Below are 19415 nucleotides of genomic sequence, written 5' to 3' on the forward strand. Positions count from 1 at the left end.
GCTGCTGTTTGTGAGTTATTTTTATAATTAAAAGGCGTTTCGATTCTTTATTTATTTCGCGTTCAATTATTCCCCCCAAACCCGCGAAGTGGTGAACCGCAACGAAACGGATCGGTCGAGCGACGACAACGAGATGCTCTCCACTTCCATTTTGGTGTCTAATCTATTTTATTTTATTTTAAATTTACAAGCAGCTGCTGCTGCCTAGCGGCCGCCGTACTTCATCAAATCGGAATCAATGCGCTCGAGTTCCATGGAGATGCGATCGCTGAGGTAGCCCTCGGCAGAGTTCTCCGGCTCAAAGCGTAGCAAATCGAGTGCCTCCCTGGCCACCTGACTGCCAATTCTCAGCTGAGCCTGAAAGCACATTTGAAACGGATTAAAAAGAGCACAAAAGAGGACCAAATGGATGTCTCCACCCACCGCATACTCCTTCTTGCTCAAATCACTATCGGCAAACTGCAGCTCTATGAGTTCGATCAGCGCCAGCAAATACTCAAAGAGTGCAATGGCGTACAGCTTGGAGAGGCCGGGCACAACGGCGCGACAGACTGGCAGGAGATCGGAGCACAGCTCGACGCGACGGGCGAGCATTTTCTTGCAGGGAGTTTCCATGGAGTTCATCAGAACAGCGGCTCTCAGGATGCTGGCTATGTTCTGCTTGATGTCCAGCAGCAGAAAGTGATTGGGATGCAGCAGCTGCCTGTAGCGCACCAGCAGAGATTCGTAGACTTGCAGATCACCCTGGGCCTCCACCAGAGCGCCGCCCACCTCGGCCAGCAGCTCATGAACGTCGGCCGCTGGCTGCACAGCACCGCAGTCCAAGCAGCGCCAGTCGCCGCTGCCATCGGGGCCAAGTTCGCAGATGGCAAAGCCTGCGGAGCATTCGCGGCACTTCATGCTGCTCATGTGGGTGCCCATTTCTGTGGCATCGCGGCAGCGAGAGCAGCGGCAGTCCAGGTGGCGACTGAGGCGTAGCTGATGCTGTCGCTGGCTGGTGCCCATCAGGGGATTCGCGTAGGAATTGTAGATGACATCGCCGGCACTCAGCGGCACCGCGGCGTACAGCTTCATGTTGAACTGCTCGTCGAGGGCCACGACCGTGTTGGGCACACAGTGATGGGGCAGGCCAGCGCCGCACACGAAGACGCCCTTCAAGGTCTCGCCATCGCGGCCAGTCACCTCGAAGGCGTTGGAATCGATGCGTATGCAGTGGGCATGCAGCACGTCCGCTGTCAGCTGCTGCGCGGGCATGGCCCCCGCAAGGCCACTGGCCAGCAGCGGGCGCACCACCTGCTCCTCGTGCTCCTGCCACATGCCCTCGCCATCGCGATAGTCCTCCAGCTTCACAGGCCGCTCGACCAGCGACTGGCAGTCGTCGCGTGTGGTCGGATCCTCCAGCAGCAGCAGCAGCTTCAGCAGCGCACATATGCCATAATTCTTCACCAGCAGATCCTTGCAGATGCCGCTGCCCGCGCCACTGGCAAAGAACTCGCACTCAAAGTCACTGTGCTGGTCGCAGTCCATGCACAGCGGAAACACCTGGCAGCGGCGACACATCACATACGACTCCTGCATGCACTGGGAGCACTTCAGCTGGCTGCACTCCCAGTGCGGTGCGACCAGCAGCGGCCGCTCCTCCAGCAGCGTGTCGCCAGCATCGATGTGCATGTTGGCCACCAGATGTCTAAAGGGAATGGGAATTAAATCAGTTTTCGAGTGCTTAATGGTTGTGGGTACGCGCACCTGCCCAGCTGCTCATTGTGCACCTGCTGAATCTTTTCGCTGAAGTCTTGCATCGATTACGTGCGATTCTGCTGCGAAGTAGAAAAGAAACTAAAAACAATTTAGTGCACAGCACAGTGCGTCGCAGTACGTGGCAAGGTACTCACCACTGACCGACTGAGCGTCGGCAATTATAAATATATACAACCAAGAGAGCTGCTCGCGAGGAGCTGCCCTTGCCCACGAGCAGTGAAGTGAGTGAGTGCCGCCCTGTCGCAGCCACTTCCCGCTAAGTACTTTGGCTAATTGCGTGCGTAAGTTGCGTCGTTCGAGAGGCTGCTGCTTGCTAGCTGTTTTATTTTTAGTTGCCGTCGAATGGTGACGCAGTTTTGAGTCTTCCTGTGGCCACACTCAGCTGGAAAATCTCATTGAAATCGGCAGAAACTTCGGCATAAATCTGAATAACTAATTTTTATTTTTGATTGTTCTTTATAAATGTATCAAACATTGTGTATTTAGCAAATATCATCATCATATTATTTAAGTAGGTAAATATATGCATATATATATATATGTATATGGTATATAATATATAGTATGTATATGTTTATGTGTTTAATTAGTTTTAGGAGGACAATTTGTTAGGCTTAACTCGAAGTGTGTGTTACGTTGAATCTGCTGGAATATAAAGTAGAGTAGAATATTTAAGAAAACAAAATGGAGCTACAAATATTAACAGTAGTAAAAGGCATGCTCGTAAAACATTCAACGCCGCCCAATTCAATTGGGTAGGCTGTGGGCAAAACAAGAACAAATATATTTATGTATTTTATACAACAAAAAAAAACTGAACAAGCTTCCTATTCCTCATCCTCATGCGCATCGGCTGCATGCAGCTGCGTGGCCTCCGCTGTCAGTGTTTGGCTGCTGCTGCCACTGCCACTGAGACTGCTGCTGATGGCTGTCGGTATTGGTGTGGGTGTCGGCGTCAGCGAACTATTGGACATGCCATCAATGTCATCATCAAACTCCACTTCCTCAGCACGCATCAGCTTTGAAATATCAAAAGGAGTTTCCTAACAAAACGAAACGAATTAGACCTGGAACATATCTCTCTCTGTGTGTGTGTCCCTTACCTTAACATCATCAACTCGCTGGCGTTCATGCAACGCACTCAGAAGCTCGCGCAGGTGTTGATTCTCCTTGCGCAAACGCTCCCGCTCCACGTCGCGCTCATTAATTTTTGGCTGTAAACAAAAGCAAATACCATTAGAGGCTATGATCCGACTGTTTGATCGCATAGAAACCCTACCAATAGCATGGAGATTTGCTCATTTAGTACTGTCACAATGCTGCTGAGTGCATGGCAGGGCACGCTGGGCTCCAGCACACTGGCATGCTGTATGCGATTCGGCCCACAGGAACCAGCAGACGCAGCTGGAGCTGCTTCAGTTGGTGTGTCGCTGGTCTGGGTCGAGCTGTCGACCATAGAAACCGTCACATGCTGCAGCTGCAGAGGAGGAACACACGCATTAGTGGGTTTAGAATGTGTGCAAGAGTCGTAAATAGTTACAGATTGCTCCTCGCTGGCTGGCGGCTCCTTGTCTGGCACTGCTGCTGCTGCTGTTTCCTCGCTGCTTTGACTTGAATCTACAGATGTGGAAGGGACTGGGACATCAAGCTTTTGCTCAGTTTTCTCTGCCTTTTCCGTGGTTGCTGTTGCCTGCTGTTCCGTTTGTTCTTGTGTATTTTGTGGCTTATCCTCCAGTGCTGGCTCCGTGTCGCTAGCTGCCGCAGGACTGTCAGTGTCCTTCTTGGCCTCTGCATCTGTTTGTTGTTTCTCCTCCGTACCACCATCCGTGCTTTGGCTGCTCTGTCGCTTGTTGCTGCTCTCAGTTGTGACTGCGACTGCGACTGTGGCTGGTGCTGGCGCTGGTGGAGCTGCTCTGAATGGAGCCAATGGCGTTGTGGGTGCGTTCAGTGGCCTGGCGGGCACTACTGGCAGACGCAGTTCATCAATCTCACAGTAACCGTCATCATCCTCGTGTATGGCCACATCCTCAAGATCGAGTGTCTGCAGTTTGGGCATCAGCCTGGACATGGGTATTTGTGCCTGCGCCTGTGCATGTTGTCTATTCGGTGGCGGCAGCGGAGGTGGTGACGCAGACGAAGACGACAGCGTGGCAGCCAGTGTCGTCTTTTTGCGCAGCTTCTCCTTCTCGTGACAGTGGCCACAGACCACAGTCGAAACGGCGGACACTTCCTGCTCCGGCGTCACGTGCATATACTCGTTCAGCATCTTGGTGAGGATCTGGACCTGGTCGTAGGCGGCCAATGCAATATCCGCACTGTCTTTGGGTGCCTCCGGCATCATGGCAATGTCGACAATCTCATTGAAGTGCTCGACTGGCAAACGGAAGATATCACAAATGATCTTTTGCTTCTCCAGCAAATTGCCTCTGATGGAGGCGTCCAAGCGTCGCAGTCGCTCGCCGGACGTCAGCACCGGCTCGGCGGTATGTGCTGGACTGATGCTGATCTGTATGGCCGTCGGCTCCACCAGCGGACTCTGCATCAGCAATGTTCGCGTGTTGTTCGAGTTGTTCGAGCAGACAATGCTGGCGCTGTCGCGCTTGGAGTGGCCTCCCACCAGCCCGTAGCTCGAGTTGCGCTCCTCGCCGGCCGACTCCGCCTGCCTGGCTGTCTCCCTCACAGACTGTGAGTGGCGCAGAGTGACGTCGTTCTGGTCGGTTGATCCACCATTGCCAGCACCATCGCCACTGCTGCGTATCGACATGGAGCGGCTGACTTCATTCTGGCTAAGACGCTGCTGCTGCTGCTGTTTGGGCGTATTGACATAGTCGCCGTCGCTGGACTCCCGTTGAGCATTCCGCAGCTGTACGCCAGCTGTGCCGCTGCTGCTTGTTGCTGGTGCGGGCGTGACTGTGGCTATTGGCAGCAATGGCGCCAAAGGTGTCGTTGTCACAGTCGCAATGGCGGCCATTGGCTGCGGGCACTCGGCAGCCAGCTCCAGCGACTCCTTGGTGCTGGAATGCGGTATGCTGGCGACTGCCGGATCACTGCCGATGCTCGTGTCATGGCTATTGGCTGCGTTCTTCGGTCGATGCTTCGAGTGCTGTGCTGCCGCATCCGAAATGTGCTTGAACCAACTGCAAAAAATCAAATTTTAAATTAAAAACTCGTTTAGGGTAAAGCAATTCCTTACGTCTTGCACTCGGAACTGCTGGGCGCGCGCAGTTCCAGCATTTGTGATGTCTTTGTTTTGATGAGGAAAAAGGAGTTCTTGTCGGCCGCCTCCTGGCGCACCAGCGTCTCCGCATCAATGCTCATGATGGGGCTAACCGGCTTGTTGTTGACCACCAAAGGTGTGTGCAGATTCTTAAGCGAATATTTGTCATCCTAAAAGCAAAGAAATTGAACGTATAAAAGGGTTATAGAATCATAGAATCCACAGACTTCGACTTGCCTGTTTGGTGAGCAACACGATCATGTTTTCAAAGAGCAAGCCGTGCAGCTGTGTGCTGGGGTTCTTCTTCATTGTCAGATTGCCGTCGTGGATGAGGCGATGTTGCGTCAAGTCCAGTTTCTTAAACTCCTCCTTGTCATAGGAGGATCTGTCTAATTTGCGCTGAATGTTTTGTAATCTATGCGATTGAGGGGAAGATCAGACAAGACAAAAACTAAAATTTAATGTTTAATTACTTGTGAGCATCCTCGGCTGTCTTTACGGCCTGATTCACTTCAACGAGTATCCTCTTTGAGGATTCAACGGCACGCTGTATGGCCTCCGCTTCGTCGGTATTCTCGGGCAATACCCGAACCGTGACCTTGTGCAGATTCTCAAACAGCAATGGATACTTGGTCAGACGCTGCAGTACAGTCGGCAGCAAGTCCTTCAGCTCCAGCCGACGACAGGCCTTGTGCGACTCGGACTTTCGCAGGAACTTCTGCAACTGCTCGTCCTTGTTGCGCTTCTCCTTGAGCCCCTCCAGGGCGATTTGCTGCCGCGCACAAAACTGTGCCGCATACTCGCACAGCACATCCCCGGACTGGCCAACGAACATGTCCGCTAGCAGGTCTCCAATGTGATTCACCACGTGATTGTGCTCGATACGTCGCTGCTTCAGCTGCTGCTCAAAGGCGCCGTGTATCTCGCGCAGCGACAGCAGCGCCGGTGGGAAGAGCAGCAACAGATGATCCTGCGAAAGCATTCCACTCTCATGGAGCGGCAGGAAGAACAGGCGATCGAGCAGCTTGAGTGTGCGCACATGATTGCGTTCCGTTTGATAAATTTCTGTGAAGGAAGGGAAGGAAAGGGTTAAAATTGATTCATGATCCAGCCACAGTTCCCTTTTGATGCTCTAGACCCACCATTGATAATTTCTTGACGCTTCTTTTCGGCATCGGTGAGTGCTGCCAGCATCTCGGCTGCCACCATTGAACTCCAATCGGCCTCATTGAGATCCTCCTCGTCATCGCTCTCGAGGTTCCACTGCCGTGGCAATGGGTGGCCCGAATTCCAAAAGCTCGAATTGCTGGACGGAATGCTGCCACCACCAGGCGCTACGCTGGCCTGAAACGAGTCCTGCTGACAGTGCTGCTGCGCATGCTGTTGTCTGAGTAAATATGGATGCTGATTCAGGCTCAATTCTCTTGACATGACAGGTGCTCCTTGTCCTTGTCCCACACTGGCGGGCCCACCACCTGCTGCACCAGCACTGGCAGCAAAGTGTTCCATCGATGTGCTGGGACTTTCAGAGTTGCCAGCTGAAGAGAGACTAGAATTCGAACTGGCCACATAGTTGGCATTCGAAAGACCCAAATCCAGTTGTTCATCGCTGTGGGGAGACAAATTAGGCATTAAAAGTAAGCTAGAAATTCAAATTAACATGAAATATATTCCTATATGGACTATTGGACTCGATTGGGCTGAATGTGAATACTTTTAGTGGTCGTTTTCCAATGCACTTCATGTTGGGGCAGGCATACAAAACTTTTGCGCAAAGAAAATCAGCGTGTAAAATCTACAAGCTGCAGTTTGGTTTGATAGACAATCTGCTGGACAGAGCAGCAGCAGAGATGATCGACTTAATCAGCTGTTAGTGTTGGAAAACAACTAAGAGTAGTTGTAGGTGGAGGAGTAGCTTGGTCAACAGCAGCCTTAGCTTTATTTTTGGTTTAATTTGCTTGTTGAATTCTACAGACAAATGCACTTAAAGCTAGCCCAATTTGATCTAGAAATCTGTCAGCAATCGATGCACACTCTTTACACCAAATGATTCATATAATTTAACTAGTTCTGCACAAAATACGATAAGATTGCTTGAATTGTTTGTTTAGTTATTGAAAGCGATTCCATTTACTTGTAGTTGCAGTTGAGAGTCGTCTTGAAACTTTTACTCCTATTGAAGCGTATATTTCGTTCCATTATCTGCGGCGTGTTTGTTCAGATTGCTATATTTATTGGGTGTCGAGTATGCGCCGCTGCAACGCCACGATGAGTCAAATTCTACACGGCAACTGTCAATGGTCACTGCACACACAAGAGACACCACCAACGACGGCGACTGTTGGTCGCAAAATGTTGTACTAGGTGGAAGCCAGTCAGTCAGTCCAGTCCAGTTCAGTTCAGTCACTCATGCAGTTTGTCAACAGGAAACGAAGAAATTACATTGGGCAGACAGAGAGAGGGAGAGAAATGCCTGGGGCCAGGACCACACACAACTAGCCAGGAGCCAGTGTTGGGATGGGACGATGGGTTTGGCCGGACAGACGTGGCCTACATTAGGTTGCAGAAAGCGAGGCGGACAATATAATCGATGCCAATGCCGGCGCGGCGTCTAATCAACTATCCACAGTGACTGCTGGCTAAATACATATACGTTAATAGTAGCCGTAAACAAAAGTCAACGGACCGCGCCACACAACATGTCGAAGCACGGATGCCCTAACAGACTGGTTATTAGACCAATGCCCAGGAGGCATGCCCTTGGCATTTATATCTTGATTCGCATACAGGGCGCACAAGTGGCCGGCATTGCCTCACTTTGGATTAATTAAAAAGGGAAATTAAAGCGCATCCTTTAGAGTGAATGGAAAATTTTGCAGCAACGCAGCAGCGGAAGAGGGACGGGACGGGAGTCCATATTGATTGCATTGCGACGCAATTCGCATTAATTAGTAAAATTAATATCCGGTTACTTGTGCTCCCTCAGACAGCAGACAGCGGACAGGCAGACACAGTAAGAGAAATGTGTTAGTTGAAAGAATTTAGGGAGCGGCACGGCAATGTCCTTGGCATGGAACAGCAATTCATAGGCGACAGAAGAGGGTTGCGTGGGGTACGTTGAAATCGATGCCACCAAAAACTTACTTGGGACGTGACGATAAACTTGGATCAGAGGTCTTGCGGCGACTGTTGCGGTTCCTTTTGTTGGACAGGCGCTCCTTATACGACTCCGAGCGATTCACGGACACTGGCGCGCTCTTGTGCTGCGGATTTTGGGTGTAACTGCAACGAAGGTCGAACGGATAACGCGTTAAAGAGAGCCAGTCACAGGAGATCTGCCACTTACCGTTCCCTACGCGCATCCTTATCCACTGCATCTGGGGCATTCAGCTCGGCAAAGGCACTCAGTCCGGCAGAGACAGAGCCACTGCTCGATGGAGCCGTCGATGCCACGCTCGTGGACAGATCCATGGGGCAGCTTGCGCCGCTTGGGTTAATACTATCATTGGCGCTGCTGCCATGAAACGAACTCTGCAGATCAGTGCTGTTCAGTGCCGAGGTGTTGCAGGAGGCATTCCCATTCGAACGCATCGATATATTCGCATCCGGTCGACGATCCGAAGGCTGTCGCACAATCGACGACTGACCGCGCTCTGAAAAAACACAAAGGTAAGTGGACTAAACCCTCAACTCGAGAGCTATCAGCACTCACCTGGCGTCATGTCAATGTCCAAGTCTTCGTCCTGCCGACTGCGTTTTTCATCTAAAAAAAAGTAAGAGGAAGAAAAATGTGAATTAATTCAATTAATATTATGGAAAATCCTGCACTTACTTCCAACTACATCGCTGGTACGTGGCCGAATCTTGCCCATAAATTTACTAATCTTATCATTATGGGCAACACGCTTGGCCTGCGGCAATGGGCCGGGACAGCTTTCCTCCAGCACTTTCGAACACTGACGATGTATGTTCAGTTTGCAGTCTGCAAGAGGAAGAGAGAGCAAGTAAACGGATTAGCAAGGGGCAAAGGGGCGAAGAGAGTTCGACGCACCTGTACAATGATATCCTTGGGGACTGACGCCCCAGATAATTGTTTGACAATGATTGCAGTGAGTCACTTCATAGTATTGACGCAATATCAATGCATGACCACGAACATTCATCTATGAATGGAAATGGAGATGGAGAGGTTATATTTTAGGGTACAATCATTCATTGGCATTCATTGTTTGTACACACCTTTCGATTTTTACCCATTATGCGTGACTTGAAGCTCTTGTCCCTGCTGACAAAGTGATGCACACGCTCCACAATACTATTCGGATGGGGACGTGTATTGAAAATGCGATAGATGACCGTTGATAGAGCCGAACAGAGAGCCAGCTTGCGCACATCCTCTGTGGGAGAATCCTTCTCAAAGTCCTCGCTGCTAAAAAAATGTAAAAGTTAATCAAAAGGCTCCTGCAGCAGTTGTTTGACAAACTCACGTTAACAACTGAAGATTGGGCATTAAATACTTGTCAATGATTTGCTCTCGCTGCTTGTCGGTCTTCGCCTCGGCCAGCTTCTCATCCGTCGGACCGTAGATGGTGCCCAGGCCGGCGGTGCGCTTTTGTTGAAACTCTCGCAGCTGCTCGCTGATCAGATCTTTCGCACGCTTGCGGCTGCGCAGGAAGACTGTGCGTAGGATCTCCACCTTGTCAAACTCCAGCTGCAGCACATTGTCCACTTCCCGGGCCAGCGACTCGTCCTGGCGGTACCACGAGAGCGGTGCGCGCGGCACAAGGAATGTCGAGTGTATCTCGTACGCCCACTTGCGCATATCCTTCGAGGTGCCCTCCTTGTAGAGCTCCGTTATCAGGTAGAACAGCAGCGGCGCCGGCTCCGAGTTCGACAGCACATAGTTGAGGAACACCGCCAGAAAGGTGACATTCTCCGCCTCGAGCAGCCGCGTGAGATTGTTGAACGGTCCGTTCTCGTCAATGAAGGGTCCCTCCTGGTCGGACGAGTTCTCATCCTCCATGGAGATGATCTCCTTCTGCGTGTCGTTCGACTGTGCGGCCTGTATCGAATGGCTGGAATGTAGGGACGTCGGTATCGGTGACGAAGCGCCTGCCATTGGCGTATAGTGATGCGATTCAATGAATATTCCTGCACCGCCACTTCCCGCAGCTCCCCTGCACTGTTCGTTCGGATCCTCGGGCAATGTCATCTGCGAGCTGGTCAAATACGGTGGCGGCGGTGTGCCTGGCGGTGTCACTTCTCCATCCTTCTCCACAATCTCCCACGAGCCGGAAGTGGTTTTCGTTAGGCGATCTAAAGATTGTTTATGCATCAATTAAAGCTTCTGCTGGGCAACGATTATAGCAAAATTCTCACCTGGATGCCGTGGATGCATGTTGTCCGGTGAGGAGCCAACGCGTCGATGCTTCTTCTTGCCCAAATTCGGTGTCTGTCCCAGAGCCTGTGGGAGTGGGGCGAGTGGGTGTGGTATAAATGGTGAACAAAATATAAGAGGAAAAAGGAGACGCTACTATCCATGATCTAAACATAGATTATTCCTGCATTTAGTTGCACTTGCAAAAGTCTTTCAGGTCTCGAATACAATAAAAACAGGAAGCCCACATAAATGATGAAATAATTTCGATATTCGACTTCGAAACAGTGCTCGAAAGCGTGCTCGGAAGCGTGTCTGTGTGTGCGTAAGTTTCGGTTGCGATTGCAGTTGCAGTTAGTGGCGGTCTGGCACAAAAGCAAAGTTAAAGTTAAGTTAATGTTGATGTTAGTGTTTATGTCGGTTTTCATGTTCATGTTAGATTGGAGGGTAGCTTCAGGTCTGGCCAGCAGCAACCAGACCTTCATTTATATCAAGTAAAAAGCATGAGAGACACAGTAAGAATGTTAGAGAGATGGAGAAAGGCAGTGAAGGATTAAAAGTTACGAGTGCTTTCAGTGTGAGTTCGATCGATCGATCGTTTGGCTGGTTACTTACGGCTGTGGCCTGGCCACTGCTTAACTGCTGCTGCTGCTGATGCTGCTGCAGTTGCTGCACAATATTCGGCCGCTGGGAGAGCGGAAAGGCCGCCTTCAGGTTGTCGCTCTGCACGGCCGTGCACGTGGACACCAGCGGGTAGTTGAACGCGCTGTTTAGGGAGTTGGGCTGAGCCAGATTCTGGCAGCTGCCACGGCTCATATCCTCCGACATCATGCCCGGCAGTCGCGGTGGCAATGGCGGTGGTCCACCATCCACTTCGAGCGACCCACCGGCAGCTCCACCCGTGGCACACGCCGACTCCATTTGCAGAAACATTTGCGTGGACATCTTTGGGTCGGACAGTGCCTTGGTCTTGATCTTCGAGCGCTTAGACTTGCTGGCATTGCTGCTGGGACTGTTGTCGTTGCTGTTGCTGCCGCCCAACTGCGATCTGTTCAGCAGCGGACTGGTGGCTCTGTCCAGATCGGAGACGGGCGCCGTGAGATGCCCGCTCTGTGGTGATGCATTGCCGTTCTTCAGGTCGAGATTCAGCTGCCTGGGCGGGTTGCGCTGCGGCAAAGGTGGCGGCACATCCTCCTCGATCAGGCTCTTGGAGATGAGGAACTTGTTCTTGCTCTTCGAGCCGGCAGTTGACTTGGGTGTCTCCTTGAAGCGATGCTGCTGCTGCAGCTGTTGCTGCTGTAGCTGTTGCAGGTGCGGATGGAAGAACGGCTGCTGCTGCTGCTGCTGCATCGTCGGTGTGGATGTCTGCTGGTGCATTGACTGGGACATGGCTTCGGCCTGGTGCTGCTGCTGCTGCATCCGCTGGTGCTGCAGAAAGTCCGCTGTATTGTTGAACGGCGAGGAGGCAACAAAGTCCTTGTCGATGCGGTTCTTGCGTGTGCCCAGCGACAGGGACGAGAGAGAACGCGGCAGTAGGGATAGGAATGCGGGTGAGGAGTGGTGTGCGAGGGGCTGCTGTGGCAGTGGCTGTTGCTGCTGATGCTGATAGTTGTTGTGGCTGTGGAGATGATGGAATTGCTGATGCTGATGCGGATTGTTGTGAGTGGCGGACGCAGACAAGTGTTGGATTTGATTGGGCGTTAGTAATGCGGTGTTCTTGTTGCTCGCGGCTGCTTGGAGTTTAATTGTTGGTGCATCCTGCAGTTAGGACAGTTCGGTTAGGACAGCACAAAATGGAAGAGAAAAAAAAGAGATCATGTAACATCATCATCCATTCACATCATTCGTTGCTACTTCGGTTACTCCACAAATCTCAGACCAAAAAAAACCACAATTTCTACTACATTTAGCGAGAGCTTCTGGCACTTTGGTTAGGCTTTAGTTGTTTGGGGTTTAGCTTAGCGCTTAGCTTAGTCCTTTCCTGCTACTAAACCCAATCTGCGGGGGGCACACTCACCTCGGCTCCCACTTGATGGAGCTGCTCACGCAGCTTGCGTATATTTGCCTCCGACAGCTTGTAGCTGGGATTATTCTGATCGCTCTTCAGTCGCTCCAGATTCAGCTTCTCCTGCTCCAGCATCTTCTGCAGCGTTTGTATCTTGTACGATTCCATCTCGCGACGCTTAATGCTCTGCAAAATCAAACAATTTAGTATGCAATCAACCTTCGAAGGTCTCTATCTTATCTGCACTTACGTCAACCGGCTGTGGTCCTGTAATGGATGCTGTGCGATCTCTTCCCGATAGAATCGGTGTCATGGGCGTGCTCACCACACCAACGGACGCTGGACGCGTCATCTTCTGCCGCTTCACGGCCAACTCCACAATGGTTGAAGCTGCAAAAGGGGAAAAAGATAAAGGACTTTGAATTGTTTGTCGAAATAAAATGTATAAAATTCGCGTGAAATTCCAGGCTCTAAATTAAAAATGTTTGTGGTAAAAGTGCTCAAGGTAATGGGACTCGCTGGCGGCATTTTACTCATGAAAGAGTTTAGCGACTGGCCAGAGGAACCAAGGGCCGCGCCCGCTGAGGCGTCAAAGGACAGCCCCAAGAACATCCTCCTCGATGAGGATGATAAGCGCGATCTAAAGCGCAAGACGGACGACTTGAAGCGAAAGTATTGCACCAAAGGCGGCATCTGTGAGCCGCCGCCACCGAAACCCTTTTCGGAGAGCATCGCCGATGCCTGGGGCGACACGGTGAGGGCTCTCAAGAAAATTCCCGCCTTCTGGGGCGGCGTGGCGAGAGACTTGGGTGACAGCATCTGTCGGTTGTTCAAGGGAAAATGATAAGTAGGCGACGCCACACACCCACTCATGGCAATCAGAAATAAACTAAGCAAAAGTTGACAAAATTCTCAGTAAAATGGAGCAAAAACCTTCATTCGATGCAGAGGCACTCTCATCGGGCAGCTTTGTGGCGCCGCAAAAGTGCAATTTGGCCATTCAACGTGGCATCTACTTTGCTCTCCGCATGCCCGACTGGGCCTCCCAATTCAAGCGGCAAACGCACGACATTCTGGCCACAACACTGCAGAGCCCCGTTGCACCGTTGCCAAAGGAGAAGCAGGAGAGCTTTACGGGCTCGCAAAAGCAGCTGCGAGGCTGCTTCTATGAGGAGCAACTGGATGCCCGAGAGGACAGCAAGCAAATTCGATCCCCGAAAATCAAAGACGACATAACATGCGGCAAACGTGAGCCCGTCTAGATGGCCGCACTTTACACTTCATCTCGTAGCAAAATTCACAGTAAAACTAATATTTCGAGACGAGATTTTGGCCCAGGATGATTATCGACTTTGTTGTGCGGGCGGGCGTCGTTTATGCGCTGGTTGTGGCCACCAAACGGTACGGCATTTGGGGGCCAGCGGATGAAACGCAGGAGATCTACAACATAACCACGGAGAAGATCGAACCGTATGCCGAGCAGGCGCGTCGCAAGCTGAAAATATGTGCGCCACGGCCACCGCCCGAAGGCAGTTGGCGGTTCTCCGTTGTGCACTACTACAACCAGGTGGTGATTGCCTTCTTCGAGGTCCTCAGCGCAGTGCCCTCGTTCATGCAACACGGGCTGGAGGCGATGCCCGGCATGGTGGGCTCCCTCGTTGAGCGTGTGCGCATGTCGTACAGCGACTTCATGGCCAATCGAACGAAGAACGAGATAACAATCTCCAAGAAACACATCGATGAGCTGCCGCTGGTGCAGCCGATAAAGCCCGCACCCGATTCAAAGTGCAAGTGTGGTCAGCGGACGGACCCGGGACTGGTGCCCAACGATGGCACGCTGTCAACGTACTGCAACGACAAGGACTGCCCCAAGACGCAGGTGCCGTGCAAGGAGCGCTTCAAGGATGATTTCATCTACAAGCCGCGTATGCCCAAGAAGCCGATTTGCGATTGCCCCAAGTGCAAGAAGCGACAGGAGGAGGGCTGGGCAGACAAGAAGCGCAAGTGCCCGCAAGTACCGCCAGTCGAACAGCCGCCCAATAACAATCATTCCGCTGCGAAGCCCAAGAAGAAGTGCAAAATCTGTCCTGACCCGCCGCCAGATGCTGGTGATCATCCGAGAGAGTGCGACTGACACTCAAAATTCTACAGAAAAAATGTCCAACCCATTAGAAATATAAGCCTCAGGGCGATGACAAACCTTTAATCAGGCTCACGACCGTGGGATGCTTCTCCAGGCGCACTTCCTGTCCGTTCACCTGTAAGCGGAGACCAGAAAACATGAGAAATTCCCCTCAAATATTGGAGTACAGTTGACAGTACCTTCAGTATCATATCGCCAGCGACGAGACCAGCCACTTGGGCTGCTCCGTCAGGCTTAACGCTCTCCACAAACACTGGATTGTCGCCGGAAACCTAGAGCATAGAAATGCAAAGAATTAGCAACGAAAATAGAAACAAATTTGGGCTGCAGACTCTCTCTCACCTTCATGCCGTATCCATTCTCATCCTTACGCACTGTCAGGGTTAAATACTGAAAATTTTTTGGTATTGCCAAGCTGGGCGTCGTCGGCGTCGTCGCTGGCGTTGTGCCCTCGCCCGTTGTCGGTGTCTGGGGTGTCGCCAGGTTGAGGCTACTGCGATCCGCAGGCCCAAGCAGCGGAGTATCCCCGCTCATGTTTCCTACGTTATTATTGTTATGATTATTACTGTGGGTTGTGGGTGTGGCTGGGGCTGGTGCTGCGCCGCCACCAGCAGGGGCTTCACCATTCATTTGGCTCTGTTTATTCGCCTGCTGATAGCCGGCTGGCAATGGCGGTGTCTGTGGTGGCACGGAACTGCTCTGACTCTCCCTATCCTTATCCTTATCCTTGTCCTTTTGTCCTTATCCTTTGTCTCTGTGGCTGCTGAAACTGCTGGCCAGACTGCTCAGGCTGCTTGCCAACGATGGGGATCGGGGTATTTTTGATTTGTTCGCCAACTGCTTCTGCTTCTGTTTGTTTTTGGAATTCTTCACAGATTTTTGCTTGGGCGATGGCAGCTCTGGCACTGAATCCGCAACAACAACTGCTGCTGCTGGCGTTGACGCAGCCACAGATGGCACAACTGTTCCAGTGGCAGTGCCAGTTCCAGTTCCCTTTCCCGCTGTCGTGCTGCTGCTGCTGCTGCTGCTACCACCGTTCGTGGTGCTTGTTGTGGCAATTGCTGATGACTCCGAGGGCTGCTGCTGCTGCTGCTGAATGCTTGTCTCTTCCGGCAGCTCCTGAACTTCATCGTAATCATGTTCGTCGGTGCACAAATCAATTAACCTGCAAGGATAAGGCAATGAAAGGGGATTAGTTATATCGTTTTACTAAAGGATTAATTAAACTGGTATGAAGGTCTAGCAGTTACCGGAACCACAAACAATTAGCCAGATTAGTGGATAATCAAGAGACAGGCAGACACGACATGTAACGAAAGTCATGGCCAGCGACTGCCTGCCAGCCTGCCTGCCTGTTCGGTCTCTCTTTTAATTGAGCTAAAATTAAATCAGCCCAAAGAATAGATACAGTTTAATTGATGTTTATTTGATCGTTTTGCATGTGAATAGAATCGCCTCTGCCGCTGCCCCTGCCACTGCCACTGCCTCTGCCTTTTGACTTTGCTTTGGACTGCCATAAAATCTCATTTCCCGCCTGCCTGCCGAATCCATCAAACAAATTATGATATATTTCCATGGCAGCCGAACAGCAGCCCCAAAAATAAAACCAATGTTTACCTTAACGCTGGTCCGAGGAGTGACCCCCACTGCCAATACGTACGTATTCCCCTCCCTACCCCCTGACTGCCTCTAGTGATCTGTCTTTGAGGAGGAAGTCTGACTGCATCACATCACATCACAAAACGATGCGATGACTAGTAGTGGCGACAGACAGACAGACAGACAGAGAGACAGTAAAACCTGTTAAGGCCCACAATGTCAGGCAAACAAATTGAGTAACATGCCCCCTCCCTCCCTCACGCCTACTAGCCCAATAGTCAATGATTTAGTTAGCTGATTTTGTGCGTCGCTCAATGGGTGTTTGCTTTCACACTAAGCCTGACCAAAAACTATATCTATTGAGGCTAAAACTTACCCCACAGAGTAAAATAAAGGTAATTGAATGTGAAAACTGGCCGCTCCTTAGTTGTTGTTGTGTATTAAGTCATCGCATGCGGTTCAACCACGAAACCACCAAAACAAAATACAAAACAACCAAAACCAACCCCCGAGCGAACCTATTGCCAAAAAGCAATCAGCAAATCAGCTTGGACTGCCAGAATCTGGATTCCCTTGCTCCATCCATTAGTTTTTCTAATCTAGCTAAGCAAATAAAAACGTTCGTCATTAATGGACGCCACTGTCCCCCCCACCAAAGCTTATAATATAAACCAAACGAACGAGCGAGCAGAGACCAGAGTGTAGGCCATATGAGCATATGTCATACTTTGGATACGGCGAGAGTGAATGCGAAACATGGGGAGGAAAATACATCGTATATTACTTTACGGAGATAAACATTTATCGTCGTTTTTTGCACAAATCAAACTACGCGAATGAGTAATGTGTGGATGCCTCCTTGCATCTGGAATCTGCGTTCTGGGCGAAGCCTTTCTAGGCTAGGACTGTAGCTCACCGTTTCTTGATTGATGGGTCATCCATAGGGTGGGTTGTTTCCTGCGCTGGCTCTGCTGGTGGGTTAAAAATTGGTGGTGATCCTCCTCCTACACCTCCCCAGAATCGGGGGTGGAACTGCCCTCGCGACAGCGGTAGTGGTGGCTATTTTTAAATGTTCTCGCGAAAAACTTGCACTGCACTCTGTTCGGAATTATTCCAGAGCACACACTGCACTGCACTGCACGAATTAAAGATGATTTAATTGGGTTTGATCTAGTTCTGGCTTCTCTGGCGGCTGTTTGTCTGTTTTTGTTGTTGTTGTTTTTTTTTTTTGCAGCTGTTTGTCGAGTTTTCCTTTATTATTTTTAATTTTGTTGCATTTTCGTAATATGATTTCGCTATATTTATTTTCACTCTCCAACCTAGACAAACACACACAAACACACACAAATATCGATTAGGAGGGGGTGGGACGACCACGAACATGCAACGATCTCCTTGCAGTTCCATTGTTTTCATTTCAATACAGTCATCTCTTTCGCACCTCCTTGCCAGCCCCCGCCGCACCCTCTCTCACTCTCACACTTCCGTTAACGTCTGCGCTCTGGCGCTCTGTTATTTTGTTGTTTTTGTTGTACTCTTTTTTTTTCTTCTTTTTTTTGCTGACTAGTTTTCACGAAACACCCGAACGAATGACGACGAGCGACGCCGATTAGGGGGGATGAGGGTGGGGGTAAAACAAGTTTTGGCCGAAAAAATAAATACTAATACACTACTAATGGGTCAGAATGGACAGGCGCAAAACGTCTGTCAATGTATATGCGAGAATAAATCCCTTATGAGATATATCCTAAGAAATCACAACCGTTAAGGTACAGATATTTGATGTTCTCATCATTGCAAACAGCTGATTGTTCAATTAACTGCTTATGGGGGGAAACTTATCGCAGCAGGGTACACCACTCTTATCGCACTGATCTCAACGTGTATACACAAAATAAAATCAAACCCTGCAGTTTCACTCCTTTCATAATTAAACGCAAATATTTAATTGAATAAATGTGTATACATACAAACACACACTAGACGTGTTTGTGGGGGTGCGAGTGCGATCATCGCCGCAAACGCATTTTGTGTGAAATTTTCGTGTGTGTGTATGCGCGTGTGAGTACACATTTAGCTGCGCGGGTGTGTGTGCTTGGGTAGTGAACTCTTGAACTGCAGTACGTACATCGTTTTAATTCGATTTTAGCGAAAGGCGGCTTCAGAGCCCTGGCGACGGCTAAATTAATGGAAATTTGATAAACAGCGACGAGTTTTCTTTCAATTCGCGTCTGTTGTTATATCTAACAAGTGGCGGTGGCAGCCATATTGTTTTGCTGAGCTGCTGTTGGGTCATCATACACAAACACACCAACAGCAACTCACTTGTGGCTGTGTGTGCGCCAGCGCGTACGTACGTGCCCCTATATGTATCCTTATGTGTGTGTTCAATAGGTTAGAGATCGTTTTTAGATGAACTTAGGCCGTAATAATTTTCCAGCATTGCACACACGCGAACCGACTTTTGCATTTTGATAAATCACCTTCACTTTGAGCACACAGCTATGCAAACTCATTGTACGTATGTGCATACATATGTGTATATGCAGTACATGTACAAATCTTATTTATTGCCCCTGCTAAAAGTGAGCTCACAAACCGAAAACGACACAACGAACGGAGCGGAGCGCGTAGCGTAGCAAGCTGCGCATCATATCATACATATCATTCTTTCTTACTTTCGCTGGACAGCGCTGCCTGCTAACGATGGCGCATTGATTCCATATATGTACGCACGCAAAATAACAGCGCACTTATATTGATATTAACTATATTCTACAACAAAGCAGAGAAAATTGTTTTTCTACTTATCGCGCTCAGCACGCACGACGACCAGTGTGACCGCGAATTTCTGGATTTATTAAACCGCCAGACCGAGGCAGAAATATACCGCACTGCACCAAAAAATGTATGAAATATACTAGTTTATATACCGATATACAAAAATCACGAACACTCTAAAACCCAGTCTAGTCTGGAAAAACATTTTTCGTTGCCTTTTTAAATAAACTCTGCTGCTGCGCTGCTACCAGACTGGCTATAATCCAAATTTAATGCATATATAGCTGCCGCTCACACTGCATAAACATTAAAGGTGCATAAAATAAAATATTTTCTTAAATATTTCGAGAATTTTATGACCTGAAGACCCCTGTTGTTTTAAGCCTTCCCGTACCATGAGTAGTATCGATATTTATTCCCTCTAAAATCCTCCTTTAAATTCCAAATAACGGCCTGGATAATTAGCTAATAGGAAAATCTTTGCAATAGAATATGCGGATACAACAACACTCAGCTCTCACAATTGCGCCGCAGC

At 49.9% G+C, this 19415-nt stretch overlaps 5 protein-coding genes across 6 annotated transcripts; 3 read left to right on the plus strand and 2 right to left on the minus strand.

Moving 5' to 3' along the window:
- Nucleotides 1–33: 33 nt before the first annotated feature.
- Nucleotides 34–16762, minus strand: LOC117892123 (SET domain-containing protein SmydA-8). Its single transcript, XM_034798155.1, has 5 exons — nucleotides 16753–16762; nucleotides 15236–15240; nucleotides 1747–1809; nucleotides 424–1687; nucleotides 34–357 (listed from the first exon to the last, which is right to left on the minus strand). Exons 3-5 carry the CDS (start codon nucleotides 1797–1799, stop codon nucleotides 205–207), a joined length of 1470 nt encoding a protein of 489 aa, XP_034654046.1. The 5' UTR covers nucleotides 1800–1809; nucleotides 15236–15240; nucleotides 16753–16762; the 3' UTR covers nucleotides 34–204.
- LOC117892114 lies at nucleotides 2204–18945 on the minus strand. Of its 2 annotated transcripts, XM_034798130.1 has the most exons (24): nucleotides 18778–18945; nucleotides 17016–17418; nucleotides 14843–15665; nucleotides 14680–14772; nucleotides 14558–14615; nucleotides 12608–12747; nucleotides 12370–12543; nucleotides 10968–12110; nucleotides 10355–10439; nucleotides 9463–10291; nucleotides 9215–9404; nucleotides 9027–9138; nucleotides 8808–8957; nucleotides 8688–8738; nucleotides 8322–8628; nucleotides 8120–8257; nucleotides 6118–6584; nucleotides 5449–6040; nucleotides 5213–5390; nucleotides 4952–5145; nucleotides 3299–4895; nucleotides 3038–3235; nucleotides 2862–2972; nucleotides 2204–2801 (listed from the first exon to the last, which is right to left on the minus strand). In XM_034798130.1, exons 3-24 carry the CDS (start codon nucleotides 15128–15130, stop codon nucleotides 2586–2588), a joined length of 7311 nt encoding a protein of 2436 aa, XP_034654021.1. In that variant the 5' UTR covers nucleotides 15131–15665; nucleotides 17016–17418; nucleotides 18778–18945; the 3' UTR covers nucleotides 2204–2585. The 2 variants fall into 2 exon arrangements, with proteins under 2 accessions (XP_034654021.1, XP_034654022.1); XM_034798131.1 differs by lacking the exon at nucleotides 17016–17418.
- Nucleotides 12824–13220, plus strand: LOC117892135. The gene has a single exon (XM_034798171.1). The coding sequence runs from the start codon at nucleotides 12839–12841 to the stop codon at nucleotides 13199–13201; it is 363 nt and encodes a 120-aa protein (XP_034654062.1). The 5' UTR covers nucleotides 12824–12838; the 3' UTR covers nucleotides 13202–13220.
- Nucleotides 13226–13680, plus strand: LOC117892136. The gene has a single exon (XM_034798173.1). It carries the CDS (start codon nucleotides 13278–13280, stop codon nucleotides 13617–13619), a length of 342 nt encoding a protein of 113 aa, XP_034654064.1. The 5' UTR covers nucleotides 13226–13277; the 3' UTR covers nucleotides 13620–13680.
- On the plus strand, nucleotides 13659–14563 carry LOC117892131. Its single transcript, XM_034798167.1, has one exon. The coding sequence runs from the start codon at nucleotides 13697–13699 to the stop codon at nucleotides 14489–14491; it is 795 nt and encodes a 264-aa protein (XP_034654058.1). The 5' UTR covers nucleotides 13659–13696; the 3' UTR covers nucleotides 14492–14563.
- Nucleotides 18946–19415: the final 470 nt, after the last annotated feature.

This window comes from Drosophila subobscura, chromosome E, assembly GCF_008121235.1.
Source record: "Drosophila subobscura isolate 14011-0131.10 chromosome E, UCBerk_Dsub_1.0, whole genome shotgun sequence".
NCBI lineage: Eukaryota > Metazoa > Arthropoda > Insecta > Diptera > Drosophilidae > Drosophila > Drosophila subobscura.

Excerpts from the sequence above, each read along its gene's own strand:
- LOC117892123 (XM_034798155.1), bottom strand. The coding sequence starts at position 1,799 with ATGCAAGACTTCAGCGAAAAGATTCAGCAGGTGCACAATGAGCAGCTG. Across the intron at positions 1,688-1,746 it reads CACAATGAGCAGCTGGGCAG|ACATCTGGTGGCCAACATGC; the intron begins GTGCGCGTACCC and ends CATTCCCTTTAG. Across the intron at positions 358-423 it reads TGAGCAAGAAGGAGTATGCG|GCTCAGCTGAGAATTGGCAG; the intron begins GTGGGTGGAGAC and ends ATGTGCTTTCAG.
- LOC117892135 (XM_034798171.1), top strand. The coding sequence starts at position 12,839 with ATGTTTGTGGTAAAAGTGCTCAAGGTAATGGGACTCGCTGGCGGCATT.
- LOC117892136 (XM_034798173.1), top strand. The coding sequence starts at position 13,278 with ATGGAGCAAAAACCTTCATTCGATGCAGAGGCACTCTCATCGGGCAGC.
- LOC117892131 (XM_034798167.1), top strand. The coding sequence starts at position 13,697 with ATGATTATCGACTTTGTTGTGCGGGCGGGCGTCGTTTATGCGCTGGTT.
- LOC117892114 (XM_034798131.1), bottom strand. The coding sequence starts at position 15,130 with ATGAATGGTGAAGCCCCTGCTGGTGGCGGCGCAGCACCAGCCCCAGCC. Across the intron at positions 14,773-14,842 it reads AGAATGGATACGGCATGAAG|GTTTCCGGCGACAATCCAGT; the intron begins GTGAGAGAGAGT and ends TCTATGCTCTAG. Across the intron at positions 10,440-10,967 it reads GCAGTGGCCAGGCCACAGCC|GCTCTGGGACAGACACCGAA; the intron begins GTAAGTAACCAG and ends CCACTCCCACAG.